We start from the raw sequence: 22,036 nt of genomic DNA, 5'->3' as shown, positions 1-22,036 counted from the left end.
TAAATTTAATAAAGACATGCAAAACAAGGGAATCTTAAATTCAATACTTAAATCATCAATTACCATTTGTAAATTAAATGCATTTAGAACTTAATTTTAATTGACTAAAGGAAAAAAGCATGCATTGCATGATACATAAAAATAAATTATTTAATACTACATGCCAAAATAGACATGATGTGTAATTACCACTTCTATAGAAAACAAGTTACTGTAATAACCTAAACTAATATGGTAAAACTAACACATTTAAATTTTACATCTTTTGAAATTCTATGAATGTTTATGAAATTACTTTTTGCTTAAATTAATCTCAGGACCTAAATATTTAATATTGAAATAGAAAATTTGTGTGTAGGAAATCCTTTAGGAGCATTATGATATTGTAATATGGAGGCTACAGTAGTGAGTTCTTTATATTCATGTAGAATAAAATGTTTATTGGGAGTGATGCAACGCATGATTTTAGATGTTGTGATGTTTACCATTCATTTATTTGTAAAAATATGGGTTTATGAAAATTTTGGCTTATTAATTGAACAGATGACAAAAAAAATTGGATAAATTGATATATAATTTTTTTTAACTGTATAACTTTTGGTATATTGTTCTCATTATTTTACATATTTTGAAATATTTATTTTAAATTTTCACCTGTTATTTCTGACTGCATGATATTTTAAATATTTTGATGGGCTATGATATTGATAAAAGTTGTTATAGAAGGATAAAAGCTCTGAAATATTGGCATTAATATTATATATGGATAGTTTTAAGATTAATAACTATTGAAGTGTGTATAAATTTACCTTAAAATTCCGACAACTCTCCCATAAATGTTAAAGTATATTTATATAATGTGTTCGATACTATTTATACATTTTGAAAGTATTGATATTTCTATATTCTTGAGAATGAAATTTTGTGAAGAAGGAAATGGTGGTGGCTAGTTATTGATGCTCATATACATCCTAGTGGCCGGAGGTGATACTAAATGAATGAATGGTGTAACACATTGTGGATCATAAGAGCCTAATATTATTGTGCTATGCACTGGGAGTCATAAGGGCTAATTCTATATTTGTGAAATGTTTGGGAGGTATAAGGTCTTAAGCGAAGACTGATGTGAAGTGTTACAAGAGAATGATGCAATATGTTTACTTTTGTTATCTATAAATGTATGTTAATTCAACTATATGATTGAATTGTTATGTTGGCACATAACATAAAATAACTAAACATCTGATGTGTGAGACATTGTAGTTAGTAACACTATCTTCTATTAAAAAAATTTTATAGGGACAATATGTTTTACTATTTCTGTGATGATAGAATAATTTCTTTATTACTATGTTGTTTATCATGTTCCATGTAGCCTACTGAGTTCTTATTTGCTGATATATGCTCTTTTTACATGTGTTAATTTTAGGTTGGGAAAAGGGAAATCAATAGGTTGAATAAATAAAGATAATATATTTTAGGTTTTAGATATGTGTTTATGTTAGTAGTTTATTTTTGCAATCATGGTGTATTTCTTAAGATTATACAATAATTCTATATCATGATTATTATACATGAATATTTTGACTGTATAACTTTTTTTGAGACGAATGAAAAATATTAATGAGTTTATTTTTTATACTTTAATCTGATGTCTAGTAGCTCTAGATTTTTGTTAATAATTGAAGTGAAAAGAAATTATTTCCAAATATCACAAATCAATAGACAAGACTTGTGTTCAAGCCAAATTACATAAACTTGACTACACTGAATATATATCTCTCTTGGAACCAAAAAATAAATTAAACCTTGTGTCCTATGATTGAATTAAAAAATCTAAGCATCATGAGAACTAAACATGAAATAAAAAATTAGTAGACATGCTTGAATTAACAAATCTATAAATAGCTATTTGCATGCAAGTAAAATCCAAAATCATATTTATCATTGTCATGTCATATTTGTATTGTAAGTTTCCATTTTCACACTTGAAGTGTTTTGCTTGCAATAGGAGTAAGTTAGAAGCACACCGATTGAGTTCATTTTGCTCAATAGTTCACTAAATGCTTCCCAAGCCACTAGTTTGCCATGCTTTAGTTTGAATGCCATCAAGGGGCTCATAGTAACTCAACAAGTTATTATTCATTCTACCTTGTAGTGAGATACCATTTTCCTTCTATATGTTTAGTTTATGCTATTTGTCATTATGAGAGTTAGGAAAAAGTTTTTACCCTTTTTAACCGCATAATAATTAGTGACATGCTAACAAAAAATTGATGTTATTTCTTTTTAGAGAACTCCACACTCTCTCAAAATTTTGGCATGACCTTGCCATAGCCCTCAATTAAGGGGGCAACAAAAATTAATAACATGCTATCTTCAATGCACCTAAACAATGAGGCAAGTGGCATGCAACATTGAACTACTAGTAGATCCATACCAATCACATAAATAATAATAGTTCGAGGTGACGACATCCTTCCTCTCTAACAAGAGTTCATCATTCTCAAATTGTAGAGAACTCATCGAGTAGTTAGAAATTAAAAAAAAAAAACTTTAGATCAAGATCTCATCTCTAAATTTTGGGGTCATATATCAACATATATAACCACTCATTTGTTGGCCAAGTTGGATCTTAAGCTCATTTACATTTAGATCCACTATAGAAGCCCTTCACATAAACATTAGACATACTAGATGCTTGAGAGAGAGAAGGAATAATGGTAATAGTATATTTTAAAGAACCCCATTCACCTTCTCTTTGCACAAGCTTCCTCCAAAGACCGCGATGCATCGATATTTTAATCGAGCTTCACATATGTCCAGGTGAGTAATATCCAGTTGACGACTGAGATAAGATTCCAAATTAAGGCTTCATTTGGAAAGACTTTCTTACTGCTTCTTAAAACAACTTTTTGTACAAAAATTTTTGTATTAAAAGATTATTTTAAATAATAATAATAAAATCATCCCAAATAAAACCATAGTTAACTTATTTTACAACTTTATTTAAGTAAAAGAGTACAATGACTCCATATTAGAGAAGTAAGAAAAAGTAACCACCTTTTGTTTGAAGCATTTAGTGAAGATGACATTGATCGTACACCAACTTCTTCGCTTGCATGGCTTTCAACTAGAAGAGTTAAAGATGTAAGCTCGAATATAGAGATGAATAGGAGAATACTCATTATTTGTATATTACAATAATCCTGCAAGATGAATTTGATGGGCAACTTGTTGATGAGAAAACTATAATTTTATATACTCTCTCTCATTCATGAATGTGGTACATCTTTTATGACAATAACAAATGAAATAAAACTTATTTGTATAATTTTTTTTTTAATATATTCAAAATCATCCCAAGTCTTAAGAATTAATTTGATATAATTTTCTCCTTGCTTTCTAAAACAACTTTTTAATATAATTTTTTTAAACAACAAAAAATAGTAGCTAAAAAGACGACCTTCTAACGACCAAATTAGGATAGTAGGAATATTAGATTTGACTTTTATTAAGGTGGAGAGAGACCTAAAAAAACTTGACTAGAAAATATTAGAAATGAACTTTTTTTTATTAGATTTAAACGAAAATTTGACATTTAACTAAACACAATGAAAAAAAAAAAAGATTCATGTAGCTGATCTCACCTAGTGGGACAAATGATTGATATTATTGTTATAGCGAAAAAAATAATAGTTAAAAACTATCCCAAACGAAGCCTTACTAATATTACTTTTCAAGACATGTCATTGCCTTCAGGATGGGCTGAGCCTTGACTTCCCAACACAAGATTTCATGAGTAAGCTTCATTCACAAATATTTGCATCAAATATTTGAAGAGATATATTGGGATTAGAATATATCAAAAAGCACATAATTGCCCTTTTATAAAAAGGAAAAAGTAATAAAAATCAGAGATAATACAAAGAAATTAAAGAATGGCTCCCTTTCCTCATTTCCTTCTTGCTCTATTGAGTTTCCATCATAGCAAGCTAGACAATTAGATCTGCTTGGATGGAGCTTCAGTTGGGGGACTGGGTTTTTGAGAAATTATTACGTGCGAAGTCCGGATATGTCCGGACTCCAATAAAAATACGACACGTGTCCTTGTACAGAGTGTATACAACTGTACACACTATGCACAAATTACAAAATTATGTAAATAGTATGTACAAACTTATATACATAATTGTACACAATCTATACAAATTTATACAAACTGTGTATAAGGACACGTATCACATTTTTATTGGAGTCTGGACGTAACTCAAAAATGTGAGTCTGGACGTAACTCTACGTCCGGACTCCGCACATAATAATTTCTCGGGTTTTTTGGGGTGTAGGACTTGAACCAGCAACCACTTTGCATGCTCCTAATTCAACTTTGATCTTATACATTCTTGGTAGTGTAATTAGCATATTGTTTCACCTGCAGATAAATGACTCATGTGTTAGCCAAAACAGATACACAAATCATCAATCAATTGTTCATTTAAAATTTTACATCATGAACTAGTTCTCTACATGAAAGTTATACTCTTCAAACATGATTATTCAATATATGAATTATTGGCTATTGCATTGGTAATGCTTACCAAAAAACTATTCCACCCTCTCTCAAACTTCTCAAGACCAGCGTCAAAGCCATTGCCAATACTCCACTCTTCACCAAAAACTATCCCATGTGGTGGTCTCAGCTCATCAGATTATTCAAAGAAAATGGCCTCTACTGCTTTCTCAACGGCACAACACTATGTTGGCATTGGAAGGGATGGCAAAACACTCCACAGATAGCGCTAGATAAATCAGTCCCAATCCCAACTACTACACTTGGCAGCTACTCTATTCTCTTATATTCCCTTCTACTCTTCCTAGTGTCCTAAACCATGAATCTACACATTTTACTTAGGCCTCGTTTGTTTTAGCATTATTTTTCCTTCTTCGTTTAGAAACGGAGAAATTATTTTTTAATTGTTGTTTGGATGTGATGCTTCTATAGAAATACTTTTTAGGAAACTTTATTTTTCTACTGTTTTGAAAAGTTTTTTGATATTTGTTTCTCCGTTAGAAAACTCTATTTCCTTGACTATTGTTTCTAAAACTACCTTTTACAAAAGAAGAGGAAAAACCAAACGAAGCCTTACTCTTGCCAAAATACTTCAATCCACAAACCGTTCCCGTGTCATATAACTAAAAAGTGAATAGCATCACATCTAAAAAAAAAACCAAAATATTTCAAGATATCTCTTGGAGATCAAAGTGCTCCAATATCATCAGCCATCAGCTCAGACATGGATAACAAATACATTATTCTCAACACTCTAAATGGCCTATCACCTGCCTACCAAGTTTTCAAAACCGCCATTCGCACAAATCTAGAACCAATTAGCCTAGAGAACCTCTACTACGTGATATGCAAAAAAAAAAAAAAAAAAAAAAAAAAAAAAAAAAAAAAATGCAGCTAAAAACATCAAAGAAAAATCTGTCTCATAGGTTGCCCTTCACATTTACCACAACAGAGGCATGCACAATGTTGACTTCCACATATCCGCCAAATTAGTGCGAACGAATGCGACGTGTGCGATAACCAAGCAGTGTGATGCATTACTAAAGTGCTCAAACGATCTCTGATCACCAAACGGACTAGGCCGTTGCGATCAGAACGTCAACTTTACTTAAGCGGGAGCCCTCGCAGTCAAATTGAGCGAGAACGATCAAAATCGACGACTAACAAGCGAAAATGATGTGCAACGCTACCTAAACGATATCTGATTGCAGAACAGACTTTGCCATTACGTTCAGAACGACTGCATCGTCTAAGAATGACTATAATTTTGCTTAACTAAACTCACACGAGAAAATCAGGATGGATTCCGAGGCGATGATGACATGTATTTCGAGGCGACAATGATACGAATTATGAGAAATCACCTAGAGGATTGATCTATTACTCTCACTAGCATTTAAATTATATATATATATATATATCATTTTCTTTATTTTTTTAATCCAAAATTTACTCAAATCCTCTGTCAATCGGCTGCCCATTCCCTATAGACCAGTGTCGAACTGTCCCGTCTCCCAACCGGATATCCTGCTAAAATCACGCAACGACAGCTCGATTCAATCGTCGTCTGCTCACATTAAAATACGAACAAAGCGAGACTGACTTCGTTTGCTTTTTCCACGCATGAAATCCTCCAGCCCATCTATACCCCATGCCAATCTCTTTACTCCACAAACAGCCCTTCTAGCCAATCAAATGAATAGGCCGTCGAACCCCTTCCACTCGTTCAAGCCTTCAGATCCCGTCTCCTTCCGTCCAGCAATCCCGTTCAATTCTTCCACCACTCTCGTATTCCCCAAGGTGATCTCTTCCCTGTTTTCACGCAAGCCTCCTCTCGATTTCTCTACTGGTCACCTGCAACTGAGAACCACATTTCGACCTCACCATCAAACTCCAACTCCCTTTACTGTGCTCGTCAATCTCACAACCATGCTAATCTCCCTACCACAAGCAGATCGATCAAGCTCTCTACGCAGCCGTAGTTCTCGATCCCGCCGGATATCCGATCTGAACTAGCTGTAGCGGCCCGTAAGCGGCCGATCCAGTCAATCCTCTGACCTCCATCATTTAGCTGTTTGAACTGATTGATCGTGTACCTCCTCACCCACGAGATCCAATTACTCACCAGCCACGCATTCCTAAGGAAAATCTCGATCTTCCAGCCTCACGCAAGCCAGCCCGACTTCAACCTACCAATCTTCCCTCTCTACCGACCAACTTCAAACCGGTCAACCCAAAGCCCAGTCTGATCTCCCTCTATAACCGATCCCGCAAACAGTACCAAACATCCCTTGTAACGGAATCTCCAACCGAAAATCTCATTTTTCACTCCAAAATGCCGTGAAAGTGCCTTGATTCATCTCCAATCGAACGTCATTTTACCAGTAACGGTTCTTCGCGCGTTTCTTCGGCAAGTTCGGTAGAGAGAAAAAAATGTCGAAGAAGAACAGTGCAACGCCAATATTGACGTCGCACTGTTCTATCTCCAATCAAATTGCGTCAAAAATGACGGTCGGTTGGGACAAAGCAAGAACGGCAAACACTATTGGAGTTGCCCTAAGCTGCACGTCTGCCCAAATCCCTTCACCACACCCTCTTCTATCTACAACCTTTACAAACCATACTCGTACATTAATCTCCCCACTACAAACAAAAACCACTCTTCCAGCAACTCATTCCCAAGGCCCTTACACTACACAACAACCTTTTTTTTAATATTTTTATTATTAATTAGTATTATTAACTAAAATTATTAGTTATTAATATTATTACTCTTATTATTATCATTATATTTAAAAAAAGAGAAAAAGAAGAGAAGAAAAAAGAAAACATGTTTTTTGTGTTTTCGTCATCATCATCGCCTCAACAACACCGTCGCCGTTGCATCCATCGTGCAAGGTATAATGCCCTTTGAACTTAAAATCCTTCAAAATCCCACTTTCAGTGCTCTCAACATGCCAGAGGACCACCGATGCAAGGGTAAGACCTAACTACCAGTGTATGAGCGTCTATGCCTGCGGGGAAAAATTATGTTTCCAACATGCATCCCTAAAGACTCATGCACGTTTTTCTTGGCATTGTGTGATTGAAGACCATGGCCACAGTGTCATCTGACACCGACCCACCAATCATGCACATTTTTTTTGACGTGTTGGGCAAGCAAATACTCCCTAAAATTCTCAGAAATAGAGCTGAAATTTGAATAGACGATGAACAAAACTTCAACAGATAACAGGGAACCAAATTTATAATTATAGGGAACATAACTTAATATCTAAAAAAATGAAGAGAGAGAAGAAACCTATAATTTACAAAATAACTAAAATTAAGCATGCAAATGAAAGGCTTCTGATGGACAACAGTTCAAAATTTGACTGTAAGCATTGATTAGCAAGAATCAGATGGAATGTAATAATCTACGTGCATGAAACTATACAAAATTCCTAATAGATAAACAACATAAAAACTCATAGTGCTCATGTCAATCAGCCTATGAGCAAGAAAAGGGACCTACATTACAATAGCTCGTATGCGAGGGAAGACCAAAATTTGTAATGAACTCACCAGCTCACCCACAATCAGTACCAATCAACTTGCAGACGAACACACTAATTCGCCTATAGACAACAACACTGGCTACAATCCTACAAGCATATACTAAAAGATTGTAAAGAATGCAATAATATGCTTATGAGTAAAGCATGGATGATATGTGATGACTGTAAACACTGACCTACGAGTGTATGCAAGAGACTCATAATGAAAAGAATGGGTTGCCAACGGGCATGAGCATAAACTTATGACGCACACAATAGCTCGTTTACAAGGAGCTACAAGAAGCTCGTGAGTCCTTATGGGTAGCAGCGCAAGATATGCAAGAGTCATGGTAACTTGCCAACCAACAAGCAATAGGTTGTGAATGTAGTAGTCTTCTTGTGATTGATGACAACCAGCTTGCAAATAAGCGCAACAATCCCCTACGAACATTGAAAGTCAATACACAATGAATGTGGTAAGTTGCCAACAAATGAATATGGAGAAATTGGCGGTGAATGCAGCCTAATCGGTAGTCAACATCAACATGCAAGCAAACATACCAATTTCTCATAAACACAAGAAAGCTAGCATGCAAAGTGAATATAGCAATTTACCAATCAATGTGCATATAGAGATTGGCAATGTATATAGCTCACCTGGCAGCCTACATCAACATACAAATGAGCACATTAACTTACCTGCAAACAACAAAGCCTCTAGCAAATACACACAATGCAACACATGATGAATGTGAACCCCTACTATCGATGACAGAAGATTCTCCATATGCACAACAATATACATATGGGGTTATGATCAGTGACAGGCAGCAAATGCTACGACAGTCAACACCCTTACAATCAACAACTATTCAATGTCAAAGAAATACATTGATCCCCTACAAGCAAAGACGGTTGATATGTAGCAAATGTAAGCACCTACTAGCAGCTGTAGAAAACCCGTTATGCACACAACGTACCATCTTCGAGCAAATACAGAAGATGTAGTACATGCAAATGCTTACGAGCTAAGATGGTGACTTTTGAATACCCGCTGATGACCTACGAACAAATCCAATAAAGTTTGCAATTCACAAGAGATCGCTCGCAAGAGGCAATGAGCGGCCCGTAACACAACGTTACAATTCACCTGTAAGCAAAAGCAAAGGATTTGTAGTAAAAACTGCGGGCCATTAGTAGACTGAGGCAACAAATTTGTGACGCTATGCTATCACACCAGATAAACCAGCTCAATTACAAACAATAGGTGGAAGGCTCCTGATGTCACGACCCGGCTCGTGTAAACGAGACGGGAACGGATGTCAGACATAAACGATATAACAAAACATGTAATTATCATAAAACATGCATTGAAGAAGAATCTAAAACACTTCAAAAGGAAAATAAAAGCACCTCTAAACAACTTTCCAATTTAAACTAAGCATTTCATATAATTGCATATAAAGTTGCATATATATAGAGGTTGCTAAAATATCTCTTTCATTCATGACAAACCACCCAAAAAATTTAAACTACAACTTAAAGAAACACAATAGGAACCTGTCATCTGGTCCTCTACGACTATAAGTGAACCAAGGTCAGTCAGTCATTCATAGCAGAGAGTTCTCCTAAAAAAATATCCCAAAATGAGGGAATGAGCTAAAGCTCAATAGGTAATACTAACTCTAACAAATTCATATACCAATAAATAAAATTCAACATGTATGCTAAAAGTGAATTTACTCATCTTTATGATTATGAAAAGTTATGATTGTTTTGCTAAGTGTCACATGCTATAGTTCATAGGCATATCATTTCAACTATTTCATATGTTATTTGTGCCATAAATGTTCTAATATGATTGCTTATTCTTTAACTTATACAACCGTACCAGAGTACCAGAAGTGTATTGATCAAGTACACAAACATAGTTTTGGCCATATAATCTTTCTTTCCTCTTTTCATCGAAGAGCCATATTGCTCATAAGAGCCGTATTATGCTATTGCACCATATTTAATACTCCGCCTTCAACATGCACATTCATTCAAATATTCTTTTCATAGAAATTTAGTGTAGCAATCTCATATCAATCATATGCATTGAGTATTAGGCAAGTTTACATGAAAGATTGCATTTCAAAGAACATCTAATGTGCCTTGCAATTAAAGAAAGAGACTTCTATGCATTGCTTGCTATTAAATAATGAGAACATTTAATATGCATTGCTATTAAATAATGAGAACATTTAATATGAATTTCTAAGTGTTAAACATTTCAAAACATAATATAAATGAATATGAGTTTGAAGAGTAAAGTGTTACTGCCTCAAATGTCACTTCTTGAACCATCGCCTCACCGGTCTCTCCTTAACACCTCTTTTGAAGACCTAATGAAAAGACGTTACAACACAACATAAGTCTTTTTATACCATTACATGTCATTTAGACATCACTATTCCTACACATTCCATTATTTAATTACATATTAATCTTAACATAAAATTCTCTCATTAAGATCATTAATACTCATTAATCTACCCACAACCTAAAGCATTTTTTTAATCAAATATTTATTAATGTTCATACATAACCACAATCTAATGCATTCTTATCAAATAATTTTCCTTAATTAAAAGTAATTCAAAAGCTAATTTTCAGATTTATCTAAATTTCAATTTTTTTGAAACATAATTCCTCACTAAATTCATTAAACTAGCATACTAAAACATCCCTCTTACCTAATTATAAATTTAGGGTATTAAATTTTCGAATTATTAAATGTAATAATTAGGAAAAAATAATATTTTTTGAAAAATTCTCAATTTTCACCATTAGAGCCCTCCTAAGGTTATTTGGAAACACATTAGTTAAGCACTCTTAAAAAATTTTCCAATATATGAAAAACCTTAAGATTTGAACCTAAAATTCTTAATGAAAACTTTGCATTTTAATGACTAAAAATCGTTCCTAAGTATTCCCAAACCTTCTCTCCAAAAGATTTTAAAGTTTGATCAAACCCTAATTTCTAGACTCAAAATTTTTCCCATCAAATTTTGATTTTAATTCATAAAAACGTTCATAATTGCAAGGGTAATTATTCTTGTAAAGAGATTTTGGAGGAAAAGAATTTTGTGAGAAATCCTAAAAATCTCCTTCAAAGAAAATCACATGAAAAACTTAAAATTTCCTTCAAGAGATCATACCTTAAACTTTCCCTAGCCTTCCTCTTGATATTTCCCAAAGAACTCGCCGGAAACCGCCGCCGGTTGCCGGTTTTCACAAGCTCCGCCGCCCTTCCTCCCCTCTCTCACGCGCCTTCTCTTTCGGTTCGGCCGAAACAACACAAGGGACCGAAATAATAGGTCCCTTAAGGCTTTAAGGGGTTTTAAGGAAAAAGACGCATGTGCCCTTCAAGCTTAAAATTTCCTTAAGGTTCATGATGTAACACCTCACAATACCCCTTAACAGTAAGGTAGAGTGTTACAAGAATAAACATAACATTTTCATCGCGTAACATCTCATTCATATCATTTGCATTAAGACTTCGTATAAAAGATCATATAAACTTCATATAATACAATAAAGGAAGCATGTACCAATTCTCAAGTTTCATCCAAAGGCTAGTACAGAGCCACTAAGGAAAACTAAACAATTTCAAAGTAAATACATGTCTAATTTGCTTTCACATCTTGAAAATTTAACTTACTAACAAAAGGTAACCTATCATGAAAAGAAGAAACACTTGCATAAACTAGTCTGCATCAATCTTCTCTTTTCCCTTTCCTGTAACAGCAGCCAGAAGAAAGTTCTGGTGAGCTGTGAGGCTCAGCAAGTAATGCAGAATTTATTTGCATTTAAAATAGTATAACATGAATGAATTATAACTTTGAAAAGTATTATTGAAACATTACTACAAGTCTTGATCAATATTATGCTTTGCTATCTTCTGAATATTTGTTGAATATAAATTTTATGTGAAAGATTTGGCTATATTTTCATAACATTATTCAATGGAGCCCAGGTAAACCTGGCATTATCACCATTGAATTACTTAGAGGTCCCTTTTGCCTCTTTGGGGTCCCTTTTTCCCCACCTACTATGCAGGTTTCATAATTTTCTGGGGTCCCTTTTGCCCCACTTATCATGTAGTTCTGATATGGGAACCCTTTTGTCCCAACTATAATGATAAGGCATACATTATTCATAGTCAAACTTTACATTTATTTTTAGAGCAAATCTCTAAATATATCTTGATAACAATCTCTAATAAATTTCTTCAATTACCTGAAGTATTAACTTTGCTGATGCTTCACACGTTCATAAAAAAAACCTTATTCAATTTCTCTTCTTGATTCCAATCTCCACGGCTGCTATGCTTACCCGATTCCTCCTGTATTGAACCGATTACTTCTTTGCTCCTTGCACTATACCGAGAATTCTACTCAGCCTTCACTATGCCGCCCTTTGCAAATCACTGTGCCGAACTCCTTCACTGGCTTTGCGTGAAACAGAACAGAGAAATCTCTGTTGGCTTGCAAACTTCGAACATAAGAATAAATGAGAATGGGCCCACACGCTTACGTAACTGTTATTATCCTCACATCCTTTAATAACACCTTTTCAGGAATAGAGAAATATCTATTTTTTATTTAATACTTATCCATTGGAAAATTTTATTTCCAAATCATATGGTTGCCGTGAACTGCTATCTCATTTACACTTTTAGAGAAAGCATTTCTTTAGAATTATGATAGACTTATGGCTTACCAAAGTAAATTACTTGACAATACATCTTGTACTATTATTTACTTAACTATTATACTTCTATTAATTACAATTAATCTTAATTTAACAACTGGCGGTTAGTAAATTTTAAATGAAATTTTAAAAGTATAATTAAATAAATTTATATTTTTCATACCTGAGTTTTGGGTATTACACATGAGGGGTAAAATGAGTATAAAGGGCTAAAGTTTACTTAAACATCTTCGACGAATTTTAATTTATATTCGTGCAACATTTGATATAGGTTCTTTATATCATTTCGAATGAAATTTTGCGTAGAATTTAAAAAACTTATTGCGTCAAATTCTGACTTTGAAATTTTGCCTAATTTTGTTGTGGCACATCGAAATGCGTGCGATGCATCCGATTGAAAGTTTTCGGGTTTTACACCTGATGCGACGCACATGGTATTTGCAGGCTGAAGAACACTCTTGTGGGCCGAGTACTGAAGAAAATAATAGCTTGCAGAAGATGAAATGAGCTAAACAATGTCATTGAATCCACAACATCCGTACAAGCGGACAGAAGGTGTTCACCGACTCTTCAAGGAAGCTCATACATCTTTCAAATGATCACTACTTGCCAACAAGAGTTTAGTGTTGCGCGGCAACCAACCTATAATAAGCAACAGGCAACCCATAGCGCAGCGCCACGCCACCAGATCCACAACAATCATACACGCGAACAAAAGGCATCTGTATATTCCAAAATGAGACATTGCATGCTTGTTAGTGATGGTCATTTGCATAGCTATCTATAACTAAATATTGCACAACACCCCCATGCATTGAAATGCACACTGATGCATTCAAATCGTGCACATACAAGTTGCAAAATATAAAGCACGTGACACAAGCATGCTATCCCACATGTAAAATACATTTTATAGTGATAGCCTTCTACGTTGACTTGCAAATACATCATGCACTACATGAAAGTAATGGAGTATTATGCAAATGCATTATGCAGACAAATGGACAACGCATAGATACATTATACATGCATACAACACAAATACATTATACGCTACGTTAGTGCACCAAACCATTGCATTGTATATTAAGCATATCATGCAAGATGCAAATGCATATGCCAACATACATGTATATATGAAAAACACATAAGTGCATACATAAGTATGTTAACATGTAGATGAAAATTTAAGTGCATATGTGAGCATACAAATACGTCGAGTACACCCATTGCACTGCATAGATACAAACGCCATACAAATACATCATAAATAATGCATTCAATGGCATATATCCGCATGGGCCCCAACAAGCATGACGTATGCATACATGTGATGTCTAATGATATTGCACGGGTCACGAAATTAACTTTAATTCAAGCCCGATCCTCTGTCGGCAGAGAGACAAAGTTGATACGGCTTGAATCATTAAACAAATACATGATCGTGGTGCCAATAAGAGTATTTGTTTTACATGTTCATATTAAGCATTCAAGGTCTCTCACAAAAAAATAAACTCACACAACAAAATGAATATCCCGAATTTTGATATCCACACAATAATTCCATTAATTAGGAGCCCGATGATGATTGTATGCATAAAATTCTGATGATGATTGTATTGACAGAAGATCTCAACCGGTGGGGACCCCAAACATTCAAAATGCATCTAAACTCCTATAAAATATATTCAATTGACTTTAATGTATTTATGAATGATGTCAATATTTAAAATTGAAATAAAACACCTAAATATGTAAAGCAAAATACTTATCCACCCTCCGTAATAGTTTGTTGAGTTGGACAAGCTTGAAAATTACATTAACTCACAAAGAGAGAATGTCAAGTCAAGAATATCATTAAGATTCATTCTCAAATCATCTCTTGCAAGTAAGGACGTGGCACATATCGTCTAACCGGTGGTTTCACCACCAAATGACATCACATATAAATGATTATAACTGGGACCCTCTGATAAGGCGATTTTAACGCCAAATGCAGGGGCGGAACCTGCTTCAATTTTGAGGGGGGCAAATACAACACAAAAATAATTAAATATTAAAAAATACTATTATATATCTATATATCACGACAAGTTTTTTTAAAAAATTTAAGCAAAAAAAATAAAGAAAAAAAGTGTAATTAAACTGTCATGAAAAGCATGAGATAGAAGATTAGAACTAAATGTGAAGAAATATATAGATATTTTAGGGCAAGTTAGGACAAACAAGTTTTTTAGGGGGGGCAAAAAAAATTTTTTAGGAGGGGCAACATTTTTTTTTTTACTCTCCTATAATTTTTTTTACTCCTATAAAAAAAAATCTTTTTTTTTATCCGCCCCTGGCCAAATGACACCATTAAATTACATTCATGGTCAGAGCCCGTATGTTCCACAACAGTGCTAAATATTTGAGCATTGAATCAATAGGATATGATCGATAGGGCACAAAGCCCTATGCTAGCTAAGGTGGATTCAAATATATCCACTTAGACAAATATTCGCCACATGTCTACAAGGTACCCTTCGACGAAGAAACCCATGTCTGCCAACAAGTATCCTTCAATCAGGTTGGGTCGACTACCTCATCTGACTAAGTAGGATAAGGACCATGATGACCCGGAATGACGGAACCACGGGATATTGATTGAGTCTATTATCATTCCCCCCGCCATCTATTTTAAGTGCAAGGTGGTGAATTTTTAATTTTAAATACCTAAACATGCTATACTATGTGTCGAATACTATGCATCTATTTGACGACTAGCCATAATCGAAAGTTTTCTCGCTACTGAGAGGGGTAATTAACTATAAGGGTTTGCGCATATAAAAACATGAACTAAGATCATAAAGACCTCGCAAAATAAGGGCTAAATCTTTGGATAATGTTTTATCTAAAACCCAACTGCCTTCTAAAACTTTGACTCAGAACTTGTTATAACTCTCCCCGACGACTCGAAAAAAGAGCCGCGGAGAGACTAGGACCCAAATTTTCGGAGCCCACACACAACTTATGTTAAGTCGAGGCAGAACTAGTGAAATACAAGGGAATGCCGCAACACACCTCCTAGCAAGCGTGGCCTAAACACAACCAACCTAGTGATACGTCAAATATGTAAAAAACGAGGATACTCATTATGATGTGTTGGCACCAATCCAATCCACAAAATTTTCCACCAAACAATGCATAAATAAATTGTACTCTAATTATGCTCAACAAAAACCAACTTTGAACCCATGCGTTAAGTAACTAACTACATTTATGTATGTGCAACACTGTAGCTTCTCATTATATATGTGCAACTGTAGCTTCTCATTTACGCATGCGTTAAGTAATGTAACTCAGCTATTCTCCTTCTCACCATATACTCTAATGAATTTAATCTTTATGTATCCCTCCTTTACCCTTCTGAATTTTCCTCTCAGCATCTCATTCTGTTTATCAAATTAATCCAGCATTCACTTCAGATAGCTTTAAACTCTAAGAATTTTGAAGATTGCTTTTGGAGCAGCCATTTTTGATGTTCAGTCAACCGGAAGGCAATGCTCTTCTTCAAAAGCAAATAAGTTTAGATTAAGCTTAAAGCTTTGAGCTTGTGCCATATCGATTGATGTTGAGCTGCATATTCAACTTGATTAAGATCAATGCCAAATCAAATGGGATTTGTATCTATTACCAATTTTCTGCAACTGAAAAGATTTGTTTCGGCTTCTTGGTCTAGAGATGAAGCCACTACACCCATTTACACCTTTGCTGGATTAACTATGATTTGGAGCATTAAAAATAATTAAATGATATGAGGAATATCAATCACAGTTTCGTCCACGGAAAACTAGAAAGTTATGCAAAATTGTTCATTCATACCATGAAATGATATGAATGCAAATCTTCTCGACCATTGTATATCATCAATGACGTGAATCAAAATAAGGATGTTGCAGGGCTTCATCAACACTAAAACGGTCCTCCTGAAAAGTAATACAGTTAAAAACACGTAAAGTATTAGAAGAGCATCAATTTAAAAAGCAACGGTTGAAATGGAAAGCATTAAAAATGACAAGCTTTAGCTAATTCACGGAAGCATTAAGCTATCAACATAAATGATGACGCCCATTTATTTTTGTTAGTCCCCTTAATCCCATTTTTCTACCATGTCTAAAAAACTAACTGTTTAAACTGACTATGAAGTTATTTTGTAGAGAAATATGCATATCAAAATTTTTTAGCAAGGATTGGAAGAGTGAAAGATTTATAATCTCTCTCCATATGAAAGATAGGGGAACTCAGACCAAATTCCAAAAAATTAGTAAATGGGTTTACGGAAGATATTTGTAATTTGGAGCAGCTAACCTTTCAATCATAAGATTTCCGGTCATCCACAAATTTCTTCACAACAACAGCTAACAACTGCTAGGCATATTAAAGGAAAATAGTAAGATGGCAGTTTTCTAAAAGTTCCTTCACAATAACTCCACTATTTGACCATTTCTTTCATCACTCAACATAAAATCCGCAAAAAAAAGCAACATTAGAGGAGATTGTGACCGCTATTGAGGGTGTTTAATAGATGAACCTAGTCACATAGAAGGCAAAGTTTCTTATAATGATTAGTGGGTCTTGAAATAGTTATTGGAAATCTTTCAAGGAGTTCCAATGCTCGCGCCCAAATTATTGATGAGATATTGAACATCAAATAGGAGTGTACCCATGGAGAAGAAACCATTTTTGTTCCAGTGAGATGCCTGAAGAAGAGCTCATAAATTGTGCCAACCTCAAAGATCAAATTCTTAATATTTCTTTTCTTCCACTCTTCCATCTTCCATACTTTACCATGTTTTGAATTGGAAGTTCGGTTATTTCATATGTTCCACATATTTTGGGGTTCAAATCATTGTGCAAATTCTCAATAGCAGTTAATCCTCATATCTCATGGTTAAAAAATTATGGTATAACAAATCTACCACATGATTCATAAGGATATGGATTTCTTTTACTTTCTCATCACCAACAGTAACTAGTTTGATTATATAAAATAGCTATCTTACGAAGTGACTTCAAGCATCCACTTGGAAAAAAAGAAAATAGGGAGCAACCTATTTCAGAGGGCCATCTTCATTTTGACACCAAAAAATGAGAGATTTATCAAAACTTGTAGGACGTAAATGGGTTACTATCACATTTAGTTTTCAATAATGTTTTAAAAAGTACGCAAGTAAAGACAAAGCATATAACAGGTAGATTAACTTGGATGCTGAAGAAAGCAAACTTACAGGATGCCATACTAGGAGCTGACGCACTAACCGCAATGCCCAAATATTAGGAAAACTGCATAGCATTAAGAAACAGATTTTGTACAAGCTTATGAAAAAACTGGACAAAAGCCCATACTAGGGATAAATAACGAAACAAGACTAACCCAAGTTTAAGAGGATCTCTATTCTTGACTTGATTTGAGAAGGACTCCTCAGAACATTTCCAGGAAGCTGGCCACACACCACCCTTGTTTGCATAAATCACTAACATTCATCAATATGTTCCATAAAAAATAAAAATTTAAAAAAGCACAAAAAATAACTGATGAAAATTGCCAAGGAGGAGAAACTAGGTAACAAAAACAACAAGCCACTCATAAATATCAAATAACAAAATCATATGCAAGAACAGTATTACGTAAATAGACAAAAAGATAATTTTAATAACTATGGATTCAACCGCTATAGGACATAGGACTGCAGAAGTCATACTATTCACATCATTTTATCCAACCAAATAGATTTGGCTATAGAATTAGATTTGATGTAGATTACAACTTGCTCCTTCCAGACTGGGACTCGTAAGACTAGGTGTCTCTATACTTTAAAAATCTACTAAACTGGTTATATTACTATCAAAATGATAGATGAAAAGTAGGCTTAACACCTTATGCAGCTAGCTAAGAAAAATAAGGATTGATTAAGATGACTCCAAATGACACCCATTGAAACAAGAAAGGAGGAACGATAGAACCTACAAATTAATGAGTACTCCAAGCCTCATAACAACCAATGACCAAAACTTTTAACCCAAATAAAGAACTAGAGATTTAAAAGAAGAAAAAACAAAAAATAAAATAGTAAATTCAGAATTACATCTGCTAGAGAAAATAAATGATCGAAGCTGCTATATCTTTGGAATTGCCAAGAGAATTCCTTGGCCGACTGTTTTATACAGCCCCTACTAAAATAGCTTCCCACCGATTCTGGATGAAGAAAGTAAGGGAAAAGACCGGTGCTGATGTGATGCATGGATGGAGTTACACAAGAGTTAAAATAGAATTAAATTCTAGCTCAACCAATTATATAATCATGTATCAAAGTTAATTCGATTACAAGAAATTCATGATGTTCAACTCGCTAGGCATAGAAATTTCAACAAGATAGACAAACTATTTAAACAATTGCAAAGGAAAACATAAGGCTACGACTAGTAAATAAAAATCCCACAATTAATACGGAGTTGTTCACACCTTGAGACATTTATCTCTCTTTCCTACGGAGACTAGGTTGAGCGGCGGAAGATTGTCCAGACTAGCATCGAGGTTGCCACTAAGATGGAGGTGCCAAGGAACGTCGCCGTGGGAAAGGATCTCGGAGGCGGAGGGGGCACGGTAGATCGACCTTTGATAATCCACGTGTAGACGGAGAAGTGTTCGTCGATGGAATCCACTAGCGTCGGCAAGATCCGGTCCAAGTATTCTTCGACGGTGTCGTCGAAGTCAAAGCCAGACGTCGAAGAACTGTGATCGGAGGATGTTGACCCTTCCGTTGTTGTCTACTCAAAACCGAAGTTCCACTCGGGTACGTTCCATGCATGCTTGCAAGTGAAGCCGGGTGGTCGCCGCAAGAAAGGTCTCCAACGGAAGGGAGAGAGGGGGCGGCAGCTTGGAGAGGGAAAAGGAGGGCCGGCGGTAGAGCAAGGGTGAGGGGGCGGGCTGGTTGAGAACAAAACTGAAGTTTAATTTCAGTTTTGTGAAATTGGGAGGGAAGGATTAAGTTTTGAAATTCCAATTATGTAATCAATGCATTAATTGAAATTTCAATTGAGCCGGCGGTAGGAAGAGGGGATTAGGGGGATAAAACTGAAATTATTCAGTTTAAGATGAATGAGGAAAATTATTCAATCCTAATTTGAATTTCAAATTGGATTTGAGACTTAATTGAGCAATTAATGGGATTTCCCATAGGGGCCGGCGGCATAGTAGAGGGGAGGGAATTGGGGAGAGGAAAGGGGGTTTCCAAATAGAATTTGATGACTAGGAAGATTTGAAAATAAATCCACTATCATGTAAATTTTATTTTGAATTGATTTTCAAAAACTTTCCAAAAATAGAATTTCCCAATTTGGAAAGTAGTGAAATTTGAAAATCAAATTTCAATGAGTTGGGGGAGGAGAAGGGGAGAAGTGGTGAAGAGGGAGGGTGGCCGGCGGCAAGGTGATCGGCCGGCGGGCCTAGGGTGGCCGGCGGTTGGGCTCCAAGGATGCAAATTTGCTCACGAAAATTCGGCTCCTTCCCACGGTTGATTATTGCATGCGGGAGATGTAGATAGAGAAGATGAAGGTAGCAGGTAACGACCTCGAGAACTCACTAAGAGATCTCTAAAGGAACTCACAAAGAGATCCAAATGTTGGCACTCACAAAGAGAACACAAAAACACAATTTTCGTTCAATAAGCCAATCCACTCATACAAGATACAAGGGGCCATATAAATAGGCTCCAAATAAAAAGTAGATGCAAAAGTCTAAAATGCCCCTTGGGGCTACAAGAGCAACTAATACCCTCAGGGGTAAAATGGGAAAACTAAGAAAATAAATGCATAACATATAAACTGCTAATACAAATAAAATCAATAATAGAGGCTCTCCATCATGGCCGTCGATCTCCGTGGTCGTCTCTGATAGACGCGCCGAAATCTCCTATCGATGACCTCATCAGGTGGAGGCTGTAGATGGCCCGGTTTCCGGAAGAACATAAGGAAAAACTTGGACCGTAGTTGCTCAGGGCCAAGAAAAGGTGTTAGGATTGAGGAAATTGGACAACAGAGACATGATGTAGGCTTGGTGTAGTCCTAATGACCTTTCCCTACGTCCAGCTTAGCTGTGTTTGGAGTTCTTGATGCCTGGAATGTCTTCCTGTTTGTTGGCGTCAGCTATAGAAGAGGCGGCTCTTGCCAGAAATGGCCAAGACGACAACTACTGGAAGTTTTCTTGGACAAACAATACAAGAAATCTCACCTGGAATTGTTCCAGTGACCTGAGATGGAACATGATTCTTGCGCAAATCCACCAGAATGCAACTGCCAATGGCTGGAATCTATTTGGAGCATCTGGAACCAGTGGAAATGCACGTCGACCTCTTTATTGGGCCTGTAATCGCCGGACAGCAGCTCAAACAGAACAAAGAAGACTAGAAAAACGGCAAACCAATCTTGGCAAGATCTTGGACCAACCCACTATGATTCCCTTCTTCCTATCCTCTCATTGATATGGGAAAATCCACCCCGAAGTGAAGGGAACTCCTTCCCTATTTCAAAAAACCTGAAATGAAAGTTCTCAAACGCCCCCTAAAAAAAATCACCTCCCCACATAAGAATTAGGTATTTATAGGAAAGAGCCTAAGGACTAAAACATACTAACTACTAAACTAGCCCTAAAAAAAATAAGAGAAAAGTGAGTATAAAGTTATTTTTTCCTTAATAGAAATAACCCTCTATCTCTATCATTGGCGGAGGGAGGGGCACGTGCCTCCTCCCCTCTAAAAAATTTTTTTTGAAAGAAAAAGGATATTTTGTTGTAAAGAAGAAAATGATGGGATCAAAGCTAAAAATCCTTCTCTCATATTTTGTTTTTATTTCAAAGTGTGGGTTTCTACAAACTTCAATCTGATCGTTTTATGATGGAAGCGAGTAACGAGCCTCATAAACGATCTTAAAAGCATAAGTGACAATGAATGCCACACATAAGAGATGATATATACTTTCAGGATAGCAGAAAAAATTTCATGACCGGCAGATAAAATGTAGGTTGTGAAATAAAATTGGAGATCAATGGCTGAATGATAAGTTACTTGTTTATATTGAGAAAGATATTTTAGATAGTAATGATAATGAAGTAATCATTCAACTCTTTCAGAATATT

The 22,036-nt window shown here is 35.3% G+C and overlaps 1 protein-coding gene across 3 annotated transcripts in view; it reads right to left on the bottom strand.

Moving 5' to 3' along the window:
• Positions 1 to 4,286: 4,286 nt before the first annotated feature.
• LOC110113623 (probable inactive protein kinase At3g63330) overlaps positions 4,287 to 22,036 on the bottom strand; it is a 44,178-nt gene continuing 26,428 nt past the window's right edge. The window contains exons 8-12 of one of the 3 annotated variants that reach the window (XR_003700634.1): positions 18,278 to 18,360; positions 18,132 to 18,186; positions 17,212 to 17,268; positions 16,726 to 16,829; positions 4,287 to 4,432 (exon numbers count right to left, since the gene is read on the bottom strand). Coding sequence is in view for 1 of the 3 variants with exons in the window: in XM_020846277.2 (XP_020701936.1) it covers positions 16,770 to 16,829; positions 18,132 to 18,186; positions 18,278 to 18,360 (198 nt within the window). In the remaining 2 variants the exon portion in view is untranslated. Of the gene's footprint in view, positions 4,433 to 9,131; positions 9,257 to 16,725; positions 16,830 to 17,211; positions 17,269 to 18,131; positions 18,187 to 18,277; positions 18,361 to 22,036 lie in introns of all 3 variants that reach the window. The other 2 variants (XR_003700633.1, XM_020846277.2) reach the window with 2 other exon arrangements.

Source organism: Dendrobium catenatum, unplaced genomic scaffold, assembly GCF_001605985.2.
Source record: "Dendrobium catenatum unplaced genomic scaffold, ASM160598v2 fragScaff_scaffold_522, whole genome shotgun sequence".
Lineage (NCBI taxonomy): Eukaryota > Viridiplantae > Streptophyta > Magnoliopsida > Asparagales > Orchidaceae > Dendrobium > Dendrobium catenatum.
Note: the sequence above shows the minus strand (reverse complement) of the source record. Positions and strands in the feature narration are given on the sequence as shown.